This window comes from Megascapheus bottae, chromosome 14, assembly GCF_031878675.1.
Source record: "Megascapheus bottae isolate mThoBot1 chromosome 14, mThoBot2.hap1, whole genome shotgun sequence".
Classification (NCBI taxonomy): Eukaryota; Metazoa; Chordata; class Mammalia; order Rodentia; family Geomyidae; genus Megascapheus; species Megascapheus bottae.
In genome coordinates this window covers 42,071,219-42,098,783 of record NC_143522.1, presented here as the reverse complement: position 1 = coordinate 42,098,783, position 27,565 = coordinate 42,071,219, and the positions used below count along the sequence as shown (strand labels likewise).

The window sequence follows — 27,565 nt, the reverse complement described above, 5'->3', positions numbered from 1 at the left end:
CAGAGCACAGCAGGACCCGCGCGTGGTGTGGTTGGGCTCTGGCCGCGACGTCTGGAGGTGTAGGTGGAGGACAAGGAGCCGGCGATGGTGGCGGCGCTGCGGTACCTCGGTGGTTCCTGCAGACAGGCCCTCGGAGGCTTCCTGGGAGGCTTTTCCGGGTGGTTCGGGCCGGCGTCGGGGAGACCCAGGCCTCTGTGCGCGGGTAGCCGCCGCGCCAGCACCAGGTGAGTTGCTTCGGGCCGGGCGCCAGCGCTCCTGCTTCCCTCAGGGCGTCTGGGGCCGGACTGGACGGGTGGCCCTGCCCAGGCGTCCCCGTCGCGGTGGGGATGTCACCGGAAGGAGGTGAGGTTTAGTGACGCTTTCCTTTATAGAAACTTTTCACATAGGGTCCTTGACTTCGACTGCAGCATAAGAATTTCTGGACAAGTCATGATAGTAAGAAAACTTGGCAGAGCTTTATTGAGTAAATAAATAAACAGGCAATGAGACAGATAAATAGAGAGCAGACAGAAGGTCAGGAGCACACTTACGGAGTGTGGATGCTCTCATAGGGAGCTAGACAGAGAAGCACACAGCTCCTTGGGCTGCTGGGGTATTTATAGGGTAAAGCTTGAGACGAGGAGGTGACCTGCTATCTGTATTTCGGGCAGGTAGCTTGAGTTTTCTCAGGAAGGCATACATTCTGTTAGCTGTTAAGTTGGGTGAGATATGCATCCTTCAGGAAGAAATGCATTTGGAGCAAAGATAGCTCTTCTCTCCTCCTCCTCCACTTTCTTCTTCTTCCTTCTCCTTCTGCCTCTCCATCCTGTCCTTCTTTGCTAGTCCTGGGCTTGGGCTCAGGGCCCTAGCACTGTCCTTGGGTTTTCTCAAGGCTAGAGTTCTACCACTTGAACCACAGTACCACTTCTGACTTTTTCTATGTATATAGTACTCAGGAACAGAACCCAGGTCTTCATGCATGCGAGGCAAGCACTCTATCACTAGGCCAAACTCCCGGCTCCAAGATCAACTTTTCTTAGCTTTTAAGCATTGGCTCCATAAATTCATACTGATCTTTAACGGTGCCTGATTATATCCGATTTAATAACTATCATCAACAAATATGCTATTTTAAAAAATAAAGTAGGGTTTTTTTCAAGATGGAAAGATGCACTTCACAATCTTACATCTAAGGGAATAGAGGAAGAGGCATCCTTGAGCTCTGTGAAGGTGATCTTAGGTTGAATTAAAGACAGGAAGATGTAAGCATTAGGAACAACAGAATAGGTGCATAAATCTTGAACTAAGCAGAAAGAACAGATGGGCTGTTTCATGGGCAGGATGGTGATATTGTAGGGGTGGGAATCCGCAGGCAGAGTTGAGATGATCAGTTACAGGTTTGAGGCTTTGGTGTCCCTCTCTGTCAAGGAGGTATTGGAGAATGGTTACGGGTGAGTGGAGTCTTTTTAAGGAGTTGAGAACAGGAATGTAATGTTAGGCCATAGCTTGGTGGAGTGTGTCCCAGACATTGGGGTTAATTTATGAAAGAAAGTCTTTGCATTAGGAGTCATTTTGAGTGATAGAAGACCCTGAAGGTGGAAGGAGTTGGGAGAATTGCTTTGGGTAGTGTACCTTGAATCCCAGGAAAGAGAGAGTGCTCTCAAGCAGTGAAGATCCTGACCCAATCAAGGGGATGTGCCATTGGGAAGGACTAGGAAGGAGTGAATGAAAGAATGGGACTCAAAGATGTAATGCAGTGAAGGAGTTTTTAGGGGATCTTCTGGAGTTCCCTCCATTCCAATGATGGAGAAGGTCTTTGTGCAGAAGTATCACTTTTCCCCTTAGATCAGTGGACTTGCCTGTTGCAGGGATTATACGATCCAGATCCCACCTGTCAGTCACTTAGATGGAAAAGTGTCTTGGAATCTGTTGTTCATGTAAAGAACGTGGTAATTGTGTTAGAACTCCAGGGATGTCTGCCTCCTTTGGAGGCAATCTATTTACCAATGTCTCTGTTGCCCACAGAGGGGCTTCTGCCGCGCTCTGGGGCTGATACAGACTTTGGCCCAGAGTCCTGGATTGCCAGAGCAGAAACAGGGCCCAGCCAGTAGGCTGACAGGGTGCTGGTTTGGTGGCTGCTTATGTAAGTGATCAGCATGTTGCTCCACAGAATGCCATATTCTTTCCTTCTCATACTGGGTAAGGTTGAGGAAATCCATGCCCAGGTAGACCATATGCATGGCTGGAAAATTCCCTCCTAAATTTAGTGGGGTTGTCTAAGAATGAACCCAATTTTTCTAATGTCTGTGTGATATCTGAGAATGCAAAAACAAGACCTTCAACTCCTGCTATTTCCCCAAGCTGGAGAATAGGAATGGTACTGGTGGTGTGGGACTAGATGTGAAGAGGGGACAGAGAAGACGGTGGGGGTGGGGGGGGGGGGGAGATGGTCAGGTCTGGAAGAAGGGAAAGGTTAGCTGGTCCAAAGAGAAGGTGGCAGGATCAGTGGGGATAATGGTGGGGACACAAATTGGAGGAGAATTTGGAAATTGGAAGTTTTGAATTCAGACCGTTAAGACTGGTTGTCCAGTTTCTGTGGTGTAGAGGTGAGTGAGGGTCTTTGGTTTTAGGTTACCTTTCATTTCCAGGGCAGCAGGATGTTTTAAAAGGCAGTCCAGGAGTAAGTCAGGAGAATTTTCATCACCGATTGTTGTTAATGGAAAAAGAATCAGCATTTTGGGTGCTCAGACTCCTCAGACTGTGGCAAATGGTCCATATCAGAGATCATAGGAGAAAGGGTGAGGAAGAGGGAAAAGAAAGGGAACGAGAGTAGGAGATGAATGGTAGGGATGAAGCCTGCTCCTCTTCTGTTCAAAAACTCCTCCTGGGTTTTGACACCAGATAATATAAGAGAGTGTTCAGCTAAGGGTGAACAGTCTTAATAATAGGCAAGCTTTATTGGAAAAAACCTGAAAGGGTCTTTCCCTGTCCCATCTTCCCGTCCAGAGAGAAAGAAAGATCATCTCGCATATGTTAGACACTTTGGTAATTGACCCCCGTATTAATTGAAAATCAAAATTTTGATTTACCAAGTTTATGCTAGTCCCTAGCTGTTTCTAGTTCCAGACGTGACCACAGACATGATAATGACTGTAATCAAACCATTGTGCATCTGCTGAGAAGATGCACATAGGGAGGATTCTAGAGCTTGAACTCTGTGCCTCTTGTTGTCTAACTTGTTCTTTTGCTTGGGGCTGGTACTCTACCACTTGCCCCATACAAAGTTAATTTGTTTCTTTGCTGGCTAATTGGAGAAAAGAATCTTGTAGATTTGTCTGTCTAAGCTGACTTCAAGCCTTGATTCAAATCTTAGCCTCCCAAATAGCTAAGATTATAGACATGAGCCACCAGTGTCCAGCCTCTGCTTAGCATCTTAAAATTGAAGTTTAGATCACTTTTCAAAAGGACCCAGTCCACTTACCTGACTTTACTCTGCCTGTAAAATAGATTGTCAGCATGATTTGTGGACCATAATGTTAGTGCTAAAAGTAATTTTTAAATTTTTCATTTCAGAGTTAGATAAATTATATACACTTTTTACATATTTGTAATACCTGCATAAATAATGTCATGTGGTTCTGAGCAGATCCTGACCAATTATTTCTGAAGCTTTGATTTTTCTCATTGCTTTTTCCTTAATAAAATATACATATATATTCTGTTAGGGTATGTGTTCACCTATCCCGGAGAATACTATGCATGAATTTAAAAGGATAGTTGGTAGAGAAAAAATAAAATGATTGACACAGAGTAAGCATTAATGTAACTGACCCAGCTAGCAGGTACCAAGCTGTCATTCTCCCTGTCAGGAAAGGCTATCAATAGCTAATCAAATAACCAAGCATATGTGGAACTTTTTTATTAAAGAATTCATTAACATTGATTTTTACATCTTATTTCAAATGACATGTTTAACAAACAAGTATTCAAGAAAGGAGTCTCTATATACAATCACTGGCACTTAGATTTTAGAACATAATTAAAATTAAGCTGAGGGTTTGTATGTCATAGATACATATGACATTATGTCTATAGAGTCATACATTTTTATGTTTATGTAGTTGTATTTATATTTCCAATACAATGTCTGTAGCATTGGGCACACAAATATTGAGCCATCACTCTAATACTGTTTGGATCTAATAGCTACATATGTGGAGCTTTTAAAGTTTGTTCTTAAGTGTGAAGAGAAATAGTGCAAAGCTATATATATGTGTGTGTGTATATATGTATGTGTATATATGATAGTTATTACAAATGAGTAGTTTGTTGATGATGAAAGTTGTTCATATGAAGTTTGGTGGGATCTATAGATGTCAAGTCTTTAAAAATGGCTTTTTCTTGCAGCTCGTTTGATATAGTTATTGTCGGTGGCGGAATTGTGGGACTTGCCTCTGCCAGAGCACTCACCCTGAGACATCCTCAACTTTCAATTGGTGTTCTGGAAAAGGAGAAGGATTTAGGTATGTACATTATTAATATTGTTTTGGGATTACTTGGATACTTGCTTATTGTGTCAGGTTTGAATCAATGCTGTTACTAATATCTTATTTGGGGTTCTCTTGAAAACAAAGCCTGAGTGAGACAATGACACGTATGTATAGGAGGTTGCTTTGAGAAGTTAACTGAAGAGACAGAAAGAAATGGGGAGAATAAGACAGGAAGAAAAGCCTTCAAGAGGATGGTATATTATCCAGGTTGCTGCCGGGAGCTTAATTGCACTGGATGAACATCTAAGGAGTATTGTGTTTCCCAGGAATGAATTCTTTTATCCATCAACTCCAGTCTCTTGATGATGATGGCCACTAGTGATATAGAACAGTTTCCACCATTTCTCAAAAGATAGAAAATGCCCTGAGGCAGAGTACAGAGAACCTTAGTGGGCCCTGAAATGGGTTAGTTGGTAATAGTAGATATGTCTTATTCAAAAGTTTAGTTAAAATCAGATGTACAGGTGATGTGACATGGTTATCAGGGACAGCTGCTAGTGGAAGTTACCAATAATCTGAAGACAAATTTTTGCTGGGTGTTGTGGCTCAGGCCTGTAATCCTAGCTACTCAGGAGGCTGAGATCTGAGGATAATGCTTCAAAGCCAGCCCCGGCACTAAAGAATGTGAGATTCTTATCTCCAATTAATCAGCAGGAAAAAAGTGGGAAGTGGGGCTATGGCTCAGGGGGAGGGTAATAGCCTTAAGCTGAAGAGCTCAGGGACAGAGCCCAGGCCCAGAGTTCAAGACCCACAACCCACAAAAAAAAAGAAATTTAGGCAAATTTTTAAATGATAAGGTATCTTAATAATGTTAGGTATAATTGTTCTCAGACCTGTTAGGATTTATATGAATCATATACTTCCTCTTACCCTCTTTTTCTGGTTTGATAGCTGTTCACCAGACTGGACATAATAGTGGTGTCATACACAGTGGAATTTATTACAAACCAGAATCTCTGAAAGCTAAATTATGTGTGAAAGGTTCAGCTCTCATCTATGAATACTGTAAACAAAAGGGAATTCCCTACAAGCAATGTGGCAAGGTATGGCATATGACTAGCTTATTATTATCACTAAAAATTCACTGTTGGGAGCCAGGGACATGGACTAGTGGTAGAGTGCTTGCCTAGCATGCACAAAGCCCTAGGTTTAATTTCTTGGTAAATACACAGAAAAAGCCAGAAGTGGTGCTGTGACTCAGGTAGTAGAGTGCTAGTCTTTAGAAAGCTCCAGGACAGTGCCCAGGCCCTGAGTTCAAGCCCCACAACTGGCAGAAAGAAAATCACTTTTGGGTTGTTTATACCTATAATCTTAGCTGCTCAGGAGGCTAAATTAGAAGGATAGTGGTTCAAAACCAGCCTGTCAGGGAAGCTTTTGAGACTCTTCTGTCAGTCTTGAGCAAAAAAGCTTAGGGCCCTAAGTTAAACCCCAGGACTAGCAAAAAAAAAAAAAAAGGATTAACTTTTAGGGCTTTAAACTCAGGGCCTGAGCACTGTCCTTGGGTTTTCTCAAGGCTAGAGCTTTACCACTTGAACCACAGCTCCATTTCTGGCTTTTTTTATGTATATGTGGTACCAAGGAATTAAACCTGAGTCTTCATGCATGCTAAGCAAGCACTCTACCACAAATCCAAACTCCTGGCCAAAAGCATTAATTTTTTTAATAGTATTGAAACCATGTTGACAAAAGGTTTCATAAAAAGGCAAGATACTCTGGGTGCTGGTGGCTCAAATCTATAATCCTAGCTACTCAGGAGGTTGAGATCTGAGGACCTGGGTTTGAAGCCAGCCTGCGCAGGAAAGTTTGTGAGACACTTGTCTCCAATAAACTACTCAGAAAAGGCCAGAAGTGGAGCTGTGGCTCATGAGGCAGAGTACTAGGTTTAAGCAAAAAGAAGCTCAGGGGCAGCACCCAGTCCCTGATTCAAGCCCTAGGATGAGATACACACAAAAAGCAAGATACAAAATCATGTCGTTTTTGTTGTTAAATTGTAAAGGTTCTTTAGGTTCTCAGGAAGCTGAGATCTGAGGCTTACAGTTCGGAGCCAACCTGGCTAGGAAAATCTTGAGGCTCTTTTTTTTTTTTGGGGGGGGGGGTCAGTCATGGGACTTGAAGTCTGGGCCTGGGTGCTGTCCCTGAGATCTTCAACGCAACACTAGCACTCTATCACTTTGAGCCACAGCGCTGCTTCCGTTTTCTGGTGGTTAATTGGAGATTAGTGTTTCACAGACTTTAGTGCCCAGGCTTGCTTTGAACTGTGATCCTCAGATCTCAGCCTCTTGAGTAGCTAGGGTTCCAGGCACTAGGCTGTAGGTCTATCTGGATAATAGACCTTTATCAGCTTTATGATTTACATAAATATCCTCCCATTCTGTGAGTGGTCTTACTTTCTTGATGTCTTTTGACTTCTTTTCTAGTTTTAAAATGATTTCTTGATCTAAATAGTCTTTATAATTTACTCTTACATAGCCAATGTATTTAGTTGTACCCACACTTGTTATTTTATTTTGAAGTTAATAGTAGCTGTTGATCAAGAAGAAATCCCCAAACTTCAGGCCCTATATGAGAGAGGTCTACAGAATGGTGTCCAAGGCTTGAGACTGATCCGGCAGGAAGATATAAAAAAGATGGAGCCATATTGCAGGGTGAGTGATTCACCAGCCTTACACACATGGGAAAAGGGGTATTTTCATGTAGGTCTCAGTCCTGTCCCAAGAAGGGTCAGTTTGTAGGGGACAGGAATGATCAATAAGTTAGATAACCTGTCACAGTAGCAGGGAAGTGGCAGACACAAGAGGGCATTGCTAATATAGTTCTTCTTTTTCTGTGAGAAAGAACTGGGTCTGACAAACAAAGGGCAAGGGGAAGTCTGAGACCACGTGACATGTCTGGGAAACACTGAACAGAGTGATGTGGTTGGAGCATAAGGTATTTAGGGAGAGATAGAGACAAGGCTAAAAAGGCAGGATTATGCCCCTGTAAAAGGACTGTCATTCATATTAATAACTTTGAAGTTTTCCGGTAGGCATGGGGAACAAGTGAAAACTTTTAAGAAGGGTATTGATAGTGTCTGCTCTGTATTTCAGAAAGATCAGCCTGGTATATATGTGAAGGGTGAGTTGTCAAGTATATTGCTTAAAAAAACACTATAGGGAAAAATATCTTTATTCTTAAAAGACATATAAATAATAATATGAGAGCTGCTCTGCATGTATCTTTCAGTGATTACCTTTTAGAGACTGTCAGTTCACTAACAGTTCCGTAAATTGTTCCCATAAAAGGTTATATGTCTCTTAATCTGCCTCATTTTACTAACATTATGTACAAATTGGACTCCAAGTAACCTGGCAGAGCATGATCTTGAAATCATAACTTGGCAAAAATTTGATTTCAAGAATTTCTAGGGCCAGGGCCGGGAATTTGGCCCAGTGATAGAGTGTTTGCCTAGCATGCACAAAGACCTCAGTTCAATTCCTTGGTATCATATGCATAAGAAAGAAAGGAAAAAAGGAGAAAATTAAAAAAAAGAACTACTAGGGTCAAAGCCAGGCACACATCTGTAATCCTAGCTACTCAGGAGGCTGAGATCTGAGGATTGTGGTTCAAAGCCAGCCTGAGCACTAAAGTCTGTGAGACTCTTATCTCCAATTAACCACCAGAAAACCAGAAGTGGCCCTGTGGCTCAAGTGGTAGAGCACTAGCCTTCAGCTGAAGAGCTCAGGAACAGTGCCCAGGCCCAGAGTTCAAGCCCCATGACTGACCAAAAAAAAAAAAAGAATTACTAGGGCCAGAGCATGACCTAATGGTAGAGTGCTTCCTTCCATGCATGAAGCTCTGGGTTCAATTCCCTGGTAACACATACATAGAAAAAGCTGGAAGTAGTGCCGTGGCTCAAGTGGTAGAGCACTATCCTTGGGAAAGCCCATGGATAGTGCTCAGGTCCTGAGTTCAAGCCCCAGGACTGGCAAAAAAAAAATTCCTAGTGATCTGAGGTATCTGGAGGATATGTAGACTAAATATTACTCGTGTATATCTCTCCAGATCATCAATGTAATGCCTCTAAATTTCAGTGTCTTCCCTCTCCTGTTTCTTGACTACAGTTACTTTGTTTTGTATCGTGCTTTGGTTTTTTGGCATCAGCTTATGGAGAAGGCCATTGTGTCACTCATTGTGGTCTCTGCTGTAGCGATGTGGTTGAGAAAATACATTGTTCACTATATTACACAACATCATTCTCTGAGAATCTTAAGGAGAAATTTCTGTCAGATCTTAGTTCTCAGAATGGTTTTGTGTTTTCTGAGTACAGTGAACTTGTTTTGATTACATGGGCACTGAATCATTTAACTGACTATTGTCCCATTTGCATTGACTACAAGGAAGCTCTGAAACCCACTTGTGCCTCATCCTGCCAGAGAGCTAAGACTTTAAGTATATTTTTTTTATTTCTTGCCAGTCCTGGGGCTTGAACTCAGAGCCTGAGCACTGTCCTTGGCCTTTTTCCTCAAGGCCAGAGCTCTACCACTTAAGCCACAGCACCTCTTCTGGCTTTTTCTATGTATGTGGTACCAAGGAATTGAACCCCAGTCTTCATGCATGCTAGGCAAGCACTTTATTACTAGGCTAAATCCCAGCCTTTCACCATGCATGAGCATTAACTCAAAATGGATCAAAGACTTCAATATCAGACCTGAAACTCTGAAACTGCTACACGACAGAGTAGAAGAGTCATTGGAACTCATAGGCATGGGCAAAAACTTCTTGAAAAGAGTCCCAGGGTCACAGCAGATTGGAGAGAGACTCAACAAATGGGACTACCTAAAAATAAAAAATTTCTGCACAAAAACAGCTGCTAAGTAGAAAGACAGCCAATAAATTAGGAAAAGCTATTTACTAATAATACATCAGACAAATGTTTAATATCCAATATCTATAGAGAACTCAAGAAACTAATCCCCTTCCCTCCCCGCACAAACCCAACAAACCAATCACTAAATGGGCAAGGGAACTAAAGAGAAACTTATCAGAGGAAAAATGGCAAAAAAAAAAAACCATGAGAAAATGTTCATCATCCATGGTCATAAAGGAAATGCAAATCAAAACAACCCTAAGATACCACCTTACCTCAATCAGAATAGCCCATATTCTGAACTCAGACAACAACAAATGCTGGTGGGATTATGGAGAAAGAGGAACCCTACTGCACTGCTGGTAGGAATGTAAACTAGTTCAGCTACTCTGGCAGGCAGTTTGGAGGTTCCTCAAAAAAGTAAGAATAGACCATATCACCCCTAGACATCTACCCTGAACATCATTACCTAGGATATGATAAGGACACCTGCACAGCCATGTTCATCGCTGCCCTATTCACAATCACCAAGCAACAGAAACAACCCAGATGCTGTACTACAGATGAATGAATACAAAAAATGTGGTACAGGGGCCAGGAGTTTGGCCTACTGGTAGAGTGCTTGCTACCATGCACAGAGACCCAGGTTTGATTCCTCTGTACCACATACATAGAAAAAGCTGGAAATGGTGCTTTGGTTCAAATGGCAGAACTCTAGCCTTGAGAAAGCCCCAAGGACAGTGCTTAAGCCCTGAATTCAACCCCAGGACTGGAAAAAAAAAAATGTGGTACATATGTACAATGGAATTCTACATAGTCACCACACAAGATGAAATAATTGCATTCGCTGGGACATAGATGGAACTAGAGCAAATCATGTTGAGTGAGATAAGCCAAAACCAAAGGAACAAAAGGCGCATGGTCTCCTTGATATGTGAATATTAGATCCAAACAGTACAAGAGCTGTACCTCAATACTCAGGTACTCAGGGTCATTTATGTGAACTCGGAGATATAAATATAACTACATAGACATAAAAATCTATGACGGGAAATATTTTGTATAGATAGGTTGATATGTTATATAAATTGATATGTATCTATGACATACAAAGACTCAGCTTAATTTTTTTTAATTTTTTATTGTAATTAATAAAAAGGTTACATGATATTTGCCAGATAGAAAGTGCATTAATTCACATATATTGATACCCGTTCTCATGTCTTGGTCCCCATTACCCTCCCCTCCACCCCCTCAGCTTAATTTTAATTATGTTCTTAAATTTATGTGCCAGTGATTCCCTTCTTGAATACTTGTTTGTTGTTTTGGGTGTTTTTTTTTTTGCCAGTTCTGGGGCTTGTACTCAGGGTGTAAGCACTGTCCTTGGGCTTTCTCAAGGCTAGAGCTCTACCACTTGAGCCATAGCACCACTTCCAGCTTTTTTCTATGTATGTGGTACTGAGGAGTCGAACCCAGGTCTTTGCGCATGCTAGGCAAGTACTCTACCACTAGGCCAAACTCCCGGCCCTAAATACTTGTTTGTTAAGCTTTGAAAATGATGTAAAAAAAATCAGTGTTAATAAAATCTTTTAACTAAAAAAAAAAGATGGCCTCTACAGAAGTGTTTCGTGTAGTTCCAAATCTTTACTGGTTGGCAACACAGGCAACACATAGTGGAAGGATGACCCAGCTGCTTTATCATCGGCCCTCTAGAAAGACGACATGAATCAGGGTGATGCTGAAGCACTTCTTGGATCAGATCCCTTTATAAAGACTCAAGTCCCATCAGGAAGAGGATCTTATGAATTTTGCACACACACACCCTGGTCCTTGACCTTAGGTCCTAGGCGCTGTCTGTAAGCCTCTTTGTGCTCAAGGCTAGCACTCTACCACCTTGAGCTACAGAGCCACTTGTGGCTTTTTCTGAGTAGTTCATTAGTGATGAGGGTCTCACAGGCTTCTTGCCTGGGCTAGCTTGGAACCGTGATCCTCAGATCTTAGCCTCCTGAGTAGGGAGGAATGCAGCTGTGAGCCATCGGCATCTGGCCATGAACTTTTGTTTTGTTTCTGGTTTTTCAATGTATTTTTATTGTTACTATAAAGGTAATATAAAGAGAGGTTACTGTTACATAATTTAGGTAAAGAGTACATTTCTTTTTGGATGGTGTCACCCCTTCCCTGGCTCTTTCACAGGTTTTCCCCTCCTGTCTCACCCACAAGTTGTATAGTTCATTTTCCACACAGTGTCTATAGTGAATACCAGTGTTGAACTTGTTCATCCTTTGTCATCTGTGTCATTGGTGGTGGGTTTTTTTTTCCTGTGGTTCTTGAACTCAGGGCCTGGATGTTGTCCCTGAACTCTTTTGTTCAAGATTAGCAGTCGACCGCTTTGAGCCACAGTGCCACTTGTCGTTGTTGTTGTTGTTATTAAAAGATTTTATTAACACTGAGTTCTTACATCATATTTCAAATGATGTATTTAACAAACAAGTATTCAAGAAGGGAATTGCTATATGCAATCACTGGCACATAAATTTAAGAACATAATTAAAATTAAGCCGAGTCTTTGTACGTCATAGATACATAAGAATCTGTATATCAATACACTGTGGAGTATATATCCCATCATAGACATTCTATATAGATATATTTACATCTCCAAATTCATGCCAATGACTTGGAGTGTTGAGTCATGGCTCTTGTATTGTTTGGATATAATACCCACATATCAAGGAGACCATGTGCCTTTTGTTCCTTTGGTCTTGGCTTATCTCACTCAACAAGATTTGCTCTAGATCCATCCACTTTCCAGTAAATGCCATTATTTTATCTTGTCTGGTGGCCATAAACTTTTAAGTTGCCTTTTTAAACTTTTTTACATGGAAAAAACTTTTTTTCTCTCAGTACTGAGGATTGGGCCTAAGGCCTTCTGTGTATTAGGAAAGCACTCTATCTTTTGAGTCATACCCATAACCTTTTTGTTGTGGTGTTTTGTTTCTGAGATAGGGTCTCACTGACTTTCCACGGGCTGGTCTTGAACTTGCCATCCTCCTGTCTTGGCCTCCTGAGTAGCTGGATTACAGGTGGACGATAACTTGACAGCTTGTGTGGCTAGGCAAATTCTCCCTGGTGCTGGTTTCTCTGATCCATCTGCCTTTTAGCATTGTTGGTCAACCACACACTCATTCGTTTCTCTGTTTGTTTTCTAATTGTGTACTCACCCAATATTCCTTGTACAGCATATCTTGTACCTTGTACTGTTCTTTTCTAGCCACTTGGAAAAAATGTGTGCGCACATACCATATATACTATATGTGATATATCTACCATATGCGCATATATACCATATGTGATAAATTTACCAATGTGAGGTATCCAGGTCCTAGTAGCTCACACTTGTAATCCTCATCTTGTAATCAGATGGGAATCAGTTCAGAATCAGAAACAGTGGGGGCTAAATACATCTGGAAAACTCATGATAGTCTCTGGAAGGGCCTGGCAAGCTTAACTCCTCTAAGCAGGGAGCATGGTTCCTGATTATAGAAATGTTCTTAGTTAGCTGGGCACGGTGGCTCATGCCTGTGATCTTAGCTACTCAGGAGGCTCAAATCTGAGGATCGAGGTTCAAAGCCAGCCTGAGCACTAAAGTCCAGAAGACTCTTTTTTTTGGGGGGGGGGAGAGTTTGAACTTTATTTTTTTTTAATTTTTTATTGTAATTAATAAAAGGGTTACATGATATTTGCCAGCTAGAAGGTGCACTAATTCACATACATTGATACCCTTTCACATGTCCATATGACTCTTATCTCCAATTAACTGCCAGAAAACTGGAAGTGGCACTGTGGCTCAAGGGTAGGGCAGTAACCTTGAGCTGAAGAGCTCAGGGACAATGCCCAGGCCTAGAGTTCAAGTCCCACAACTGACAAGAATTGTTCTTATTTATAATTTCTCATCTCTGTTCAACACATTACACTTGTGCTTACTATCAAGTTTAGGTACTTAATGAAGCAAACTTTTAAGCTACTTCTTTAAAACTTTGTTTTTGTCAGGCAAGGACAATATACACATCACCTATCAAAACAAACAAGTAATGACTTCAGCCAGAAGTAAAATTTGAATGAACCTTACTTGTTCTTCTTTGTATTTTGACTTTTTTGTGATTCTCTTCCAGGGCCTAATGGCTATTGATTGTCCCTATACTGGCATTGTGGACTATCGGCAGGTAGCTTTGTCATTTGCCCAGGACTTCCAAGAAGCAGGTGGCTCAATCTTAACCAGTTTTGAAGTAGAAAGTATTGGAATGGCTAAAGAAAGTGTTTCAGAAAGTAAAGAAGGTAGGCCATTCTTGCCGTTTCTCTTGAATGCTTGTCCTGATTTTAATGAGCTACTCTATTTTTGTTACTTGGTTAAAAAGGGGGGGGTAGGGGCAAGGAAAGTGGGAGAAAAACATTGGAAGAGGGATATCAATGTTCAAGCAGTAATGTACTCACTACTTGATGAATGTGACTGTAATCCCTCTATATATCATCTCAACAGTAAAAAAAATAAAACCTCAGAATGAAAACTAGGGTGCAATTTTGACAGAAGAATGTCAATTAATTAAATTTGTTATTAGTGTATTTCAAGAAATTGTAGTTGAGTTTTGCTTTAAAAACTCCTCTCATTGCTTTTTTTTCCAGAGAATGAATTTCCAGTTGTTATAAAGAATACTAAGGTAATACTTCTTAAGTAAAAGTTGATGTTCACTTCTATCCCTTTCCCTTTCTTAAAATGTCTTATTAACCCCCAGTGCTGTATTTTAAATCATTTAATGAAATTTGTCTAATATAAAAGTTAACTCTGAAAAAGTTTGTTTGGGATACATAGCCCAGACATCAAACTTATGATTATCCTGCCTCAAGATTCTTGAGTGTTTGATTATAGGTATGTGCCATCACACTCAGCTCAAAAATTCTTTTTTCTTTTTTTTTTTCGTCTGAGACTGGGACTTGGTACTGATGCTTTTGCTTATTGGCTAGCACTCTTACAACTGAGCCATACCTCCAACTCCAAGAAATTCTTTGAGTAATTTAATAGTCTTTATTCTAAGATGAATTTCAACTTAGAATGTCATCGTGATGTGACTATGCTAGCAAAGAAAAGAATTGTAAGAAATTAGAATGCTTTATGTGTTTGGCAGCGTGGGGGGCGAGGTAACTGGGACTTGAACTCAGATCCTTGCTCAAATTTTGTGCTCATGGTTGGTGTTCTGCCACTCATCCACTCATTTTTTGCTGGTTAGTTGGAGATAAGAGTCTCTAGTGTTTTCTGCCTCAGCCCTCAAATCTCAGCCTCCTGAATAACTAGAAATATAGATGTGAATCACCAGTGTCCATCTGGGATGCTTAATTTTCAGTAAAAACTAATACATGCTTTAACACTTCCACAGATGTTACATTCACTTGTTAACTCTACTAATTTGAGAACTTTGGGAGAGATGGGGAGGCTGTGCAGAGGGAAGTGGACCGCTTTTCTTTATCTTCACATGGTCTAAAACAAGAAGCATTGAATGTCATGGAGCATTCTTTCTAACAAGGAATCAGAGGATTAGAGGGGAGAGCAGAGTCACTCATGAGTATGAGAGGATTTATTGTAAGAATTAGGCCTGAGACAGTTGTGAGGAGGTCTGGAGAGTTGGCACAGTTGCCACTGTGTCTAAACTCAAGTGGTGACCTGGGGGTAGGTCATGGCTCATGAGAATCAGTAGTTGACATGATTCATTGGGCAGTATATGTCTACACTTGAGGAGGATACCTTCAGAAAATAGAGACTACTGATTTACTTTTACCTATCAAGCCATAGGCAGTTCCACTTTGGGTCATCTTTAAGTTGGAAACATTCAAAGGAGAAGATTGTCAAGCACAGTCCCCATTTACCAAACCACCACAGTTCAAACCCCTGCTGACTTCTTGTCAACTTGGTATCCACATGTGTTTCATAGATTTACATTTGTTTTTGAGATAAAGTTTCACTCCGTGGTGGCCTTGAATTAATAATTCTGCCCTAGCCTCCTAAATTCTTGGATTATAGGCAAATAGTGCCACCACTGGCCTGGCCCTTAAAACCATATTTATCTTACCTGAGATTTCAAATGGTTAGATTTCCTGAAACTGAATTGAGGGGGAAAGCTTACTGTAGCCCTGCAAAGAAACTTCTGAAGTTGAATTAAATGCTGAAAAGGGAACATGAACAATTGGGTAACTTAGACATTTTATGTCAGTTTTAACTAAACTGAGAAAAACCTAGTTCTTATTTTCAGTTTGAATTATAGATTTTGAATAGGTAGTCATGAGGTATTGAGGGCATAATTTGTATTGATATGAGCAACTATGGTTAATCAGTACTCCTGTATGCTTAGAACCTGCAGGAATGTACACACTGAGTGACTTACAGGTGTGAGCAACCAGCACTCCACTGAATTCAGATTGTCTTCACCCTCTGAGGAGTGGAGTGGCCAGTTTAAATAGCTTTTCTTCGGAGCTTGTTTTTACTGACCATCTGATTAAACAATTAGTGTGATAGCACATAAAGCTATCTTCCATATTACTATGAGTTTTTCCAGCTTCTACACCTAGATCAATGAGTATTTCTAATCATGCTCTTTCTTTGCTTAGGGAGAGGAAATCCGGTGTCACTATGTGGTGACATGTGCAGGACTTTACTCCGACCGTATTTCAGAGTTGAGTGGCTGCAGTCGTCATCCTACTATTGTTCCGTTCCGGGGAGATTACCTACTCCTGAAGCCAGAAAAAAGCTATCTTGTGAAAGGAAATATTTATCCGGTAGGTAATAAGCTGGGAAGGAAGTACTGTGGAGAAGATCCAGCTTCTTCCTCCTTCCTCCTAAGAGAGGTTTCCTTGGGGGAAATCCAGTATGATATCCAGCCCTTTTTCTCAGTTCACTGTCTGGAGGTACAGAAAAAGGATGTGGCTACTGTGTGGTTCTAGGGAGTAAAGACAAGCATTTTAAGTAAGAGTTCCTCCTCCTGTCTGGAACTACCCTGGGAATGCAAATGCCTTAAAATATTGCATATTGAACCAGGTGTTTTGGCTCTCATCTAGTCAGTTGCATCATGGCTTGAGGTGCATTGTCCCTAATCAAGCAATTCACTCTCACTTAGTTGCTCATCTCATGCCTCCAGGTATAATTTTGCTTCTCTAATAAATTAGTTGTTGCTAAAAATTAGTTCAGCTAGTTTGATTTTCTCTGGGGGGAGAGTGTGTGTGTGTGTGTGTGTGTGTGTGTGTGTGTGTGTGTTTGGCGTGCATACATGCATGCATGCACACAGACCAATTCTCAGAGCTTCATGCTCTTCCCCAGCTTTTTCTTTTCTTTTCTTTTCTTTGTGTGGGTCATGGGGCTTGAACTTGGCCTGGGCGCTGTCCCTGAGCTTTTCAGCTCAAGGCTACCACCCTACGCTTGAGCCAAGCCCCACTTCCTTCTTTTTTTTGTTTTGTTTTGTTTTGTTTTGTTTTAGTCTGTCTTGGGGCTTGGACTCTGGCCCTGAGTACTGTCCCTGAGCTCTTCAGCTCAAGGCCACTGCGCTACACCTTGAGCCACAACGCCACTTCTGGTTTTCTACTGGTTAATTGAGTGCCCAGGCTGGCTTTGAACCTCAAGCCCCAGATCTCAGCCTCCTGAGTAGCTAGGATTATAGGCAGGAGTTACCAAAACTGGCTTCCCCAGCTTTTTCGTTCGGTGTTGGTGCTCTGCCACCAGAGCCATACCTCCACTTTTGGCTTTTTTGTTGTTGTTAATTGGAAATAAGAGTCTCTTGGATTTGTTCGAGTAGGCTGGCTTCATACTGTGATTCTCATTATCTCAGCCTCATTAGTAGCTAGAATAATAGACATTAGGCATCAGTGCCCAGCTTAATTGATGTTTTTGACTTTGCCAAAACATCATGTATGTTTCACCACATACATTCCCACTTTACAAAAGTCTGGGCTATGTATGGATGCTTTTATTTTGGTAACCCTGACCTTACTTACTTGCTTGTCACACATCTCTAGTGTATCATTTGAGGTGATAATCTAGAGTGGGACTATTCATCCTCTCCTTTACCCAGAAACACGAATAGATGAGTGAGTGTGTGTAAGGGTTAATGGCACCAGTGTTTCCTGGGTGGCATGTCTAAGCAAGAAGCAAGTTAATAGGTAAATCTAAGTAGAACATACAAGCACAATTAATACATAGAAGAAAGCATTTCAGATTACCAGGTGGACAGTCATGTCTGTGATAAAGTAAAATGTTCTTTGCCATGTTCGATCTGTAGGTCCCAGATAGCCGGTTTCCTTTCCTAGGAATTCATTTCACACCAAGGATGGATGGCAGCATTTGGCTAGGGCCTAATGCAGTGCTTGCCTTTAAACGGGAAGGCTACAAGTTCTTTGACTTCAGTGCCAGAGATTTTATGGAAATAATTACGAACAGGTAACAACTTTTTTTTTTAAAGGAGTTTTGTGCTTATATGTTTGACGTGAGGACTTTATTATTTTTTAGTGGGATAACTACAGTTCAGTAAATTCTGTTTTATAATTGATATTGATTTTATTTATCTAAGTTATAATCTTCGTGGAAGAAGCAGTTCTCCAAGAGCCGTTCGTACATCTGGCAGTCCAAGTAAATAAAAGATGCTCTTAAATTAAGTAAATAGCTTAATTAAGATAATATAATTTTTTTTCTTTGCCAGTCCTGGGCGTGAGCTCATGGCCTGAGCACTGTCCTTGGATTTTCTCCAGGCTAGCACTTGAGCCTCAGCATCACTTCTGGCTTTTTTCTATGTATGTGGTACCAAGGAATCGACCCTGGTCTTTATGCATGCTAGGCAAGCACTCTACCACTAGGCCAAACTCTTGGACCAAGATAATATAATTTTACACTACTTGTCATTCTCTTATAAACCACTAAGAAATAACTGATGACCAAAGTGGTCCCTTTTATGGAATACTAACAGTACTGTTGTGTTGACCTAAGGTACCCTTTCTTTACTATGGTAAGAAATCACTTCATGAAGTATTTTTTGTTGGTCTGTTCAGTAGAAAGCACTTTAGACTATATACTAGTTTTCACCCTCTGTTGATTCTGAAATACAAGGGTTAGGATGTATTTCTCAGCCTGGGTGACTTGTAAAAGCTTACACATAGATTCTCAGATCTTAGCCTCCTGAGTAGCTGGGATTACAAGCATGTACCACCAGCACCAGATTAGGAAAAACAGTATTTTTGAGAGATCCATTTATATTTTGTTTCACTTGTTATTGTGAATAAAGTTTTATATTTAGAAAAAAGCTCACACATACATAGGCTCTGCAGAGTCTTATTTGAGAATCACTACTAGAGTATCATACCTTTGCTGACTAAAAGTGGGTTAGGTAACTCATTGCTTAGGTGTGTTCTGATGCCACTTGCATTAGAAAGCCTTGGTGTTGGAAAGTTGAAACAGACAACCTTTGGGAATTTGAAGTTGGAAGGAATTTACCTCTTCATTTGGTGAAGTTTCCTTATATTGGCTAAAAATTTTCCCTTGAGAGCCAGGCATTGTGGTTCACACCTGTAATCCTAGCCACTTAGGAGGCTGAGATCTAAGGATCTTGGTTCAAAGCCAGCCCAGCCACTGAAGTCTGTGAAACTATCTCCAATTAACCACTGGAAAACAGTAGCTCAAGGGGTAGGGTGGTAGCCTTGAGCTAAAGAGCTCAGGGACGGCGCCCAGGTCCAGAGTTCAAGCCCCATGACCTACCAAAAGAAAAAAGATTCTGCTCTTGAGCTCACCAGGAATGAAAGAAAGCTCCACCTGCCCTCCAGGAACAGCTGTGAAGTTCCTCTCCACAAGCACCTTCCATCCACTTGCCTTCGTGGGGCTGCTCCTGGTGGAGTCACAAGAGAAGATGTCACCTTACATGGACCAACTATGCCTCCACACATGCTGAAGACCAGATTTTATATGCCCTCATGAAAAATGGCATAAATCAAGATGAAATAGTCTGGCCTAGCCCAACTGCAAGTGCTTTCTTGTTGGAAAAGCTGTAGTCACAGAAAGAATGGCGGAAGAGCATGGTAATTCACTTCGTCCAGCCTCGAGGATTTCTTGCAGTACAGTGTGAGGGACGTTCGGCACCTGAAATTCATGGCAGCTAAGATTTATGAGTATATGGGCATTCCTTCCTATGGTCAGGACAGAACCATCCCTGTCCATTGGGGATCTACCTTAAGTTCTCTGCAAAGAACTGACAGTATGAACATTAGTACACTATGTTAATTAATGTTTATTTATTGATAATTTAAATATGAATTAATTTATATGTGATTGCTATTTATAATTGGGGGGGGGTATCATGGGGCTTGAATTCTAGGCCTGGGCACTGTCCCTGAGCTCTTCAGCTCAAGGCTGCTGCTCTACCCTTGAGCCACAGCTCCACTTCTCTAGTGATTAATTGGAGATAAGAGTCTCAAGACTTTGTAGTGCCTGGGATGGCTTTGTACCAAGATTTTCAGATCTCAGCTTCCTAAGTAGCAAGTGTCATTTGAATCTTAAATGTCATGGCTTTGAAATGACAATTAAAAGAGTCTAGGCAGTTTGAATAGCCTCTGTTTCAGAACCAGAATTGTTTTTTTGGAATGTGTAAACTTACCTCAATAAATTATGCACATTAAAAAAATGTTTTCCCTTGAATATGTAGTTTTCTGATTTTGCATAGATTTCTGAGATGTTGCTAAAAATCTAATAGGTATATTTTATAATAATAAGGAATTCTTTTCTCATAGTGTTTTCTTTCTTTACTTTCAGTGGCTTGATTAAACTAGTGCTCCAGAATTTCTCCTATTCAGTTAGTGAAATGTATAAAGCCTGTTTTCTTGCTGTAACAGTGAAGAACCTTCAAAAGTTTGTCCCTGAAATTACTATCAATGATATCCAAAGGTAAGAAACAGATAAAGGATTATAAATACAGTCCTGACTTAAGTAAACTTTAGATATACTTTACATAGGGTTCAACTGGTGATTAGTAAACTGCCTCCTGAATATTGGCATTACAGGCAAGTACCGCCACATCTGGCTAATAAGATTATTGCTTGAACTTTAAAAAATTTATCTTCTAAAGCCTTTGGATTTTAATTCTATGTGAAATCATAGCCAGGAGCCCATGGCTCTGACCTGTAATCCTAGCTGCTCAGGCTACCTGGAGGCTGATATCTGAAGATTGAAGTTTGAAGCCAGCCCAGGCAGGAAAGTCTCTGAGACTTATCTATAATTAATTTACAATAAAGCAGAGGTGAAACAGCAGCTCAAGTGATGGAGCACTAGCCTTGAGCAAAAAAAGCTCAAGGAACAGTATCCAGGCCCTGAGTTTAAACGCTAAGACCAGTACACACACACACACACACACACAATTGATAACCATGTTAACTAATTCGATAATTAATATATTGAAACTTCTTTGATTTTACCTTGCTCTCTGCTTCTTTTGTCCTTTCTGAGGCCCTCCCTCTCTTAGGGACTCTACTGACAGGACAGAAGTGTTAAACAGTGTCCTAATAATTAAAGTTCTTGATACAGGAGTTTAAGGCAAAGGGAAGGGAGAATGAAAGGAAGGAAGGAAGTTTTCTTAGACTAAAAGACTTTCTAGATTTGATCTGTAGAGTATCATAAATACCATCCAAGCCTATTATTTTTTTCTCTTTGATATTTTTAGTTTTACCTTCTTTCCTGCCAAGCCATCTGTTAGGCCTAATCAGCAATGTACTCAAAGGTTCTCATGCTACATTTAGAGTCCATCCCTCCAGAACACTGACGGACTGCTCCTCTGTAACAGCTGCTGAAGTAGCCTGGTGTAAAGTGTCAGTGGGCTGAACTGTCTTATCTGGAAAGATGTCAGCTGTCTCCCTTTGGGGATCATCCCGATCTAAATCTGACTCTAATGCATCACTCTAAGACTTGCCTCTTTGAGTCCTCAGTACTCTTAAACCTAGCTAATGTTTTACCCTTATCTCCTTTCTCCTACTTACCTCCTAAAATGAAAGGGATAAAAATATCTAGGCTGTATTTTCTTATACTCACTATACATAAAGCCTTTTCTGTTTTCAGTGGTTTGCTTTAGCAAACATGTAATGTTTTCTATCTAGTCAAATCTGCTTTCTATTACTGCTATTAATACTCCTTGGAAAACATACTAGGTGAGCATAGTACATTCTGTGTAGAAGTAGTTGAAGTAAGTCCACTCCCCGTATTGAATTACCACCCTTTCATAGAGGCCTTATGAAAGCCTAGTAGACCCATGGGTTTCATAGGATGGAGATGGATTTGGAGATTATGAGCATTAGTGATTCTGTCTCTGGGTGTAAGGATGTGAATTTCAGTTACTAGCTTCATTGGCCTCAGGTAGAAAAGGACACAGAGCACTGTAGACCAGGTGCATTTGAGATGAGGTTGAACTCAGTTACAGTTGGTTTCCTTGTTCTAGGCCAGGATGCTAGGCATAGTGGCATATGCCTGTAATTCCATTCACTTGGGAGATGGAGATGAGAAGAATCATGAAGTCCAGCTCAGGTGAAAAGTTAGTAAGACATCCGTCTTAACAAACCTGACTTAGTGCTTCATGCCTATAATCCAGGTGTGCAGGTGATCATAGATGCGGATCACAGTCAAAATGGTAGGAGAGGCAGAGAGAGAGAGAGAACACTGAGTATTGACCCTTGGGCTTTTCAGCTTTTTTCTCAAGTCTGATGTTCCGCTTCCTAGCTTTCTGGTGGTTAACTGGAAATAAAAGTCTCATAGACTTTCCTGCCTGGGCTAGCATTGAGCCAGTATCCTCAGATCTCAACCTTCCTAGTAGCTAGGATTATAAGCATGAGCCATTGGTGCCTAGCCTCATGTCAATTTTGTTTTTTTGATGGTCCTGAGGCTTGAACTGAGCCTGGGAAAGGCCGAGTGGTAGAGTGCTTGCCTAGCATGTACAAAGCCCTGGGTTCGATTCCTTGGTACCACATACACAGAAAAAGCCAGAAATAATGGGAGCCGGGAGTTTGATCTAGTGGTAAAGTGCTTGCTTAGCATGCGCGAAGACCCAGGTTCGATTCCTTGGTACCACATACATAGAAAAAGCTGGAAATGGTGCTGTGGCTCAGGTGGTAGAGCTCTAGCCTTGAGAAAACCCAAGGATAGTATTCAGGTCCTGAGCTCAAGCCCAGGACTGCCCTTCACCCCCCCAAAAAAGCCAGAATAGTGCTGTGGCTCAAGTGGTACAGCATTAGTCTTAAGAAAGCCCAAGGACAGTGCCTGGCCCTGAGTTCAAGCCCCAAGACTGGCAAAGAGAGAGAGAGAGAGAGAGAGAGAGAGAGAGAGAGAGAGAGAGAGAGAGAGAGAGAGAGAGAGAGAGAGAGAGAGAGAGAGAGAGATGAGAGAGAGAGGAGAGAGAGGGAGAGGGAGAGGGAGAGAGAGAGGGAGAGAGAGAGAAAGAGAAAGAGAGAGAGAGAGAGAGAGACACTGATCTGCCACACATAAAAGCAGGTCCAGGAAAACTCAAACGCAGAAAACTCTGAATAGCAGTGGCAACTTTTTCTAAGAAGGAAGGAAGCTGCTTTGATGAATTGAGATAAACTATGAAAAAGATGCAGAGTGAACTGCCCACTGGCCAGTACATCTTGTCCTAAGAAATGGCATCCTTTTGGTGTTATTCTTTTTGTGCTCTAGGTGATGTATCAGATTCTTACTTGGAAATTCTAGCTTAAGAATCTCCTAGCCACATGCCCTCCAGGATTACGTAGGGTAGATTCTTAACTTTGTATACAGTCTTTATTTTTGTAATTCTTACCACTCTAAAAAAAATGACCAGCATAGTCTTAAGACTTCTGGCATGAGAGTTAATCTGTTTCTTTGCTGCTAAATATAAACTACATCAACTTCTTGTTATGAAGAGGCATGAGATGGCTCCTAATACAATTTAAATAACAGCCATTCTTATCATTATCTCCCCATCCAGGCAGAGATCTAGAGGACAGCTGTGTTCAGTTCATTCTTTGTGTCTTCCTCAAGTACTTATCTTGACTTGTACCAGAATCAGTAAGAAGCGTTTCATATTGTGGCTGATTTGTGCAGTGTGTGAATGATACGTACAAGATAGTCTTTTTCACACTGCATTTCCTTGAACAGTTTCAAAGGAGGTAATTTTGGAATCAAAGTACTTAACTCATATGTTATGAATCCATTTTAATTGTGTAAACAAACAAGAAAAACCTAATTTGTGGCTAGGAGTTTGGCCTAGTGGTAGAGTGCTTGCCTAGCATGCACGAGGACCTGGGTTGGATTCCTCGGTACCACAGACATAGAAAATACTGGAAGTGGTGCTGTTGCTCAAGTGCTAGAGCTCTAGTCTTGAGAAAGCACAAGGACAGTGCTCAGGCCCTGAGATTAAACCCCAGGACTGGCAAAAAAAAAAAAAAAGAAAGAAAAGAAAAAAAGGAATTTAATTTGTGAACACAGTGATTGAAAAATCTTTAGATAGTTAAGTTTCTTACTGTTTAATATTGCTGCTAAATTAATTTACTTTGGTTTTTCTTATTATCTTTTAAATTGAAGGATTTCATAATATTGAAAGTTAAGCTGTTAAAAATAAAAATATTATAGAGTGGAGTAAATTTTAATGTTTTTCTCTGTAATTTTTGTGGTAGTATGCGAGCTTATACTCAGGGTCTCATGCTCTCGCATACTTTTCTTGGTCATGCCTGGTGCTCTGTTACTTGATCCCATGACTCCAGCCCTGCCTTTTTTTTTAAATTTGTAGAGATGGAGTCTCACAGATTTTTCTGCCTGTGTTGGCTTTGAATTGAGATCCTCTAGATCTCAGCCTCCTGTAACTAGATAATAGGCATAAGCCATTAGTGCCTCACTTTTCCTTAAATATTAATTGTTCAGTCACAATACAAAAAGCAAGTTGAATAAAGAATGACATGCAATGCCTAGCTTCTGCTTTCATATTAGCCAGAAGGGCTTGACTATTGCCATTAATTGATTTTTATGATAAATTTAAATACATATATTATCTCAGTTAGAATACATCTACTTTTAAGTGCTATTTTTGGTAAACAGGTGTTTAGCTATAATTATGTATATGCTTATTTTATGAGCATTTATTCCACGCATGTGTGATAGACATTATGCTCTAGTTAGGGGTATAGTTTTTCCAGGCTACCATCAAAAGCCTTTGGGAGAATGAAGACTATTGCTTTAAGAATGCTTTGAAGACCACTAACTTGTAAAGTGTCTTCTCTCTGAGTCAGTTGACCAGTTTTTTTTTTCTTTCACAGAGGTCCAGCTGGAGTCAGAGCCCAAGCCATGGATAGAGATGGAAGTTTGATAGAAGATTTTGTGTTTGATGGAGGTGTCGGGGCTATTGGAAACCACATTCTTCATGTGAGAAATGCACCTTCCCCTGCTGCCACTTCTTCCCTGGCAATTTCAGAAATGATTGCAGATGAAGTAAAGCAAAGATTTGGATTATAAATCTTGAAGAGAGGGGTAGGGAGTTTGGCCTAGTGGTAGAGTACTTGCCTAGCATGCATGAAGACCCGGGTTCGATTCCTCAGTACCACATACATAGAAAAAAAGCCAAAAGTGGTGCTGAAGCTCAAGTGGTAGAGCTCTAGCCTTGAGAAAGTCCAAGGACAGTGCTCAGGCCCTGAGCTCCAACCCAGGACTGGCAAAAAAAACAAAACAAAACAAAACAAAACAAAAAAAAACTTGGGGCCGGGAATTTGGCCTAGTGGTAGAGTGCTTGCCTAGCATGCACAAAGACCCGGGTTCAATTCCTGGGTACCACATACATAGAAAAAAGCCCGAAGTGGTGCTGAGGCTCAAGTGGTAGAGCTGTAGCCTTGAGAAAGTCCAACGACAGGGTTCATGCCCTGAGCTCAAGCCCAGGACTGGCAAAAAAAAAAAAAAAAAAAAACTTGAAGGGAGAAGGATCTGAGTGAATGTTTATCAACAACAGGAATGTAATACTTGGATTTTCTAAGTAGAACTTAGGAAAATGGTTTTGAACTCTCACTTTATGGTCACATTTTAAGAAACCACTCAATTACTAGTAAGATACAACATATAAGTAATAGTTTTTTAAAATTAAAGTCCATACTACGTCTCTTTTATTTTGTGAATGAAGAAGCATGGTGCAGTTTTATCTGTTCTAAATCCCTACTTCGTTAATGGTCTGTCTTTATTAACTATGGTCCACAAAAGATTGACCACCATTTTGGGGAAAATAGCATGAAATGGTGATTGTTCTCTTAAAGTTTTGGATTTATACTATGTAAGCTCTTTTGTCTTTCCTAGATAAGAGAAAATATGTTACAGTATATTGTAAGTTGTAAACATTTTTTGTGTGTGTGCCAAATCTGGAGCTTGAACTCAGGGCCTGTGCACGCTCCCTTAGCATTTTTGCTCAGGGCTGGTGTTGTGCCACATGAGCCACAAGAGAGTAGGCAGTGCACCTGGAAACAGGATGTCCCAAGACTCACATTATTTATAGCAACATTTCTATTTGAAAATCAAACATTCTTGATATTTAAGAAAATACATAAAACTTTTCATTTCTCAAAACAAAAACCTTAAGACATTTATTACAGTTTTTGTTTTTTGGGTTTTTTTTTTTTTTTTTTTTTTTGCCAGTCCTGGGCTTGAGCTCAGGGCCTGAGCACTATCCTTGGACTTTCTCAAGGCTAGAGCTCTACCACTTGAGCCTCAGCACCACTTCCGGCTTTTTTCTATGTATGTGGTACCAAGGAATCGAACCCAGGTCTTCATGCAGGCAAGCACTTTAACCACTAGGCCAAACTCCCAGCCCTCTTTGTAACATGTTGTTTAGTATCCTCACTGCATCTAAACATTTGCATACTGTGTGTGATTATGACTTGCCCTTCAGTCTTCTGTAGGATCCAAAAGCACCTAGAACTGCTAGGTTTTAAAACAGCAGTCTTGGAATCCTGACACTGATACGTAGAACTCTATGATTACAACAGATACTTATTTCTTAGATCTGTTCTTCAGTCACACTTCAGTTCTCAAGACATTGGTCAAGAGCATTAGTGAGTCACACCCATTTAGTTCTTTTAGGGTTTCTCTAAATTTTTGTGAGGGTATTTCTCCATGTTTGGTACTTATCTAACTTGGAGGCATTCACTTTTGTAAACCGCAATGGTGCCTTACATTCACGTGTACTTCATAAGTGCTTTAAGTTGGTGCCAGTGCCATGCTATGTATTGCGCGTGCATGTGATTAATTGGAGGAAACATATTGTAATTCAGAAACTTGGAAGTAAGCATATCAGTAAAAATGTGGACTGCCTGGACTGGGGATAGCCCCACCACTGTGAGACATTTTCATCTGTTCTTCATATGATCTCTCAGGACTAATCTTACACTCTTCTCCTTCCCTGCCCTCCCATTTCTCTAAGGCTGTGGGAACCATGTTTATGTTGGTTAATAGAAAAACCTTTTTCATTTTCTTCCTTTCTATTCAGCCCTGGGTGATTGCGTAGATTGTTCTACCTCGTGTATTAATTTGCTCCAGTTTCCAAAGCAGCCATCTTAGGAACAAGGCAAGTTTCTCAGCACTTGGGATGAGCTATTGAAAGCATTCTGAAATCAGTCACAGAAAAAAAAAAAAAAAAGCCCTACTGCTTCTTCATAACAAGCAGTTGCTACAAGAAAAATGCAGGGTAATCTTCTGTTCTGCTAAATGAGCACTAGGAGCTGGAAAACATTATCGGTTTTATTTATTTCATCAGTAGTAAGACTCAAAAATACACAGTAAGCTGTGAAAGACGAAGTTACAAAAATAATTGTCCTAATTGAAACCATCTTCATTCCATTTGTGTACAACCCTTCAAAATGTGATAGAACATTTGTTGAAGGTGTTTTGAATATGTAGGTTACTCTGTTTGTAAAACGGCAGATATTTATGTCAATAAGGTTTTGTTGTTAAATGTTGACAGTATTTAATAATTTTGTGTCTTTCTGAAAGAAGAAATATATATTGAATTAAAATATTTTAATGATCATGTATTGTGTTGAACATTTTTTAGTTCCTTAAAAGTTATTACTTGCATATTCTGTAAAACTGCCATAGCTTTAGTTAGCAGTTGATCTTAAAAGAACATTT

The 27,565-nt window shown here is 40.6% G+C and overlaps 1 protein-coding gene across 3 annotated transcripts; it reads left to right on the top strand.

Annotated features, from left to right (window-relative positions):
• Nucleotides 1-13: 13 nt before the first annotated feature.
• Nucleotides 14-27,427, top strand: L2hgdh (L-2-hydroxyglutarate dehydrogenase). Of its 3 annotated transcripts, XM_090345060.1 has the most exons (11): nucleotides 14-224; nucleotides 4,387-4,502; nucleotides 5,421-5,572; nucleotides 7,043-7,174; nucleotides 13,548-13,710; nucleotides 14,056-14,090; nucleotides 16,030-16,197; nucleotides 17,691-17,848; nucleotides 20,204-20,335; nucleotides 24,718-24,823; nucleotides 26,925-27,427. In XM_090345060.1, exons 1-11 carry the CDS (start codon nucleotides 85-87, stop codon nucleotides 26,940-26,942), a joined length of 1,320 nt encoding a protein of 439 aa, XP_090201186.1. In that variant the 5' UTR covers nucleotides 14-84; the 3' UTR covers nucleotides 26,943-27,427. The 3 variants fall into 3 exon arrangements, with proteins under 3 accessions (XP_090201186.1, XP_090201185.1, XP_090201187.1); XM_090345059.1 differs by lacking the exon at nucleotides 26,925-27,427 and having other exon boundaries at nucleotides 24,718-25,127; XM_090345061.1 differs by lacking the exons at nucleotides 14-224; nucleotides 5,421-5,572; nucleotides 26,925-27,427 and having other exon boundaries at nucleotides 4,423-4,502; nucleotides 24,718-25,127.
• Nucleotides 27,428-27,565: the final 138 nt, after the last annotated feature.

Bases quoted from the DNA above. Each gene is read 5' to 3' on its own strand.
- L2hgdh (XM_090345059.1), top strand. From the start codon at position 85: ATGGTGGCGGCGCTGCGGTACCTCGGTGGTTCCTGCAGACAGGCCCTC. The intron at 4,503-5,420 runs GTATGTACATTA...CTGGTTTGATAG, and splicing joins GGAAAAGGAGAAGGATTTAG to CTGTTCACCAGACTGGACAT. The intron at 7,175-13,547 runs GTGAGTGATTCA...ATTCTCTTCCAG, and splicing joins AGATGGAGCCATATTGCAGG to GGCCTAATGGCTATTGATTG.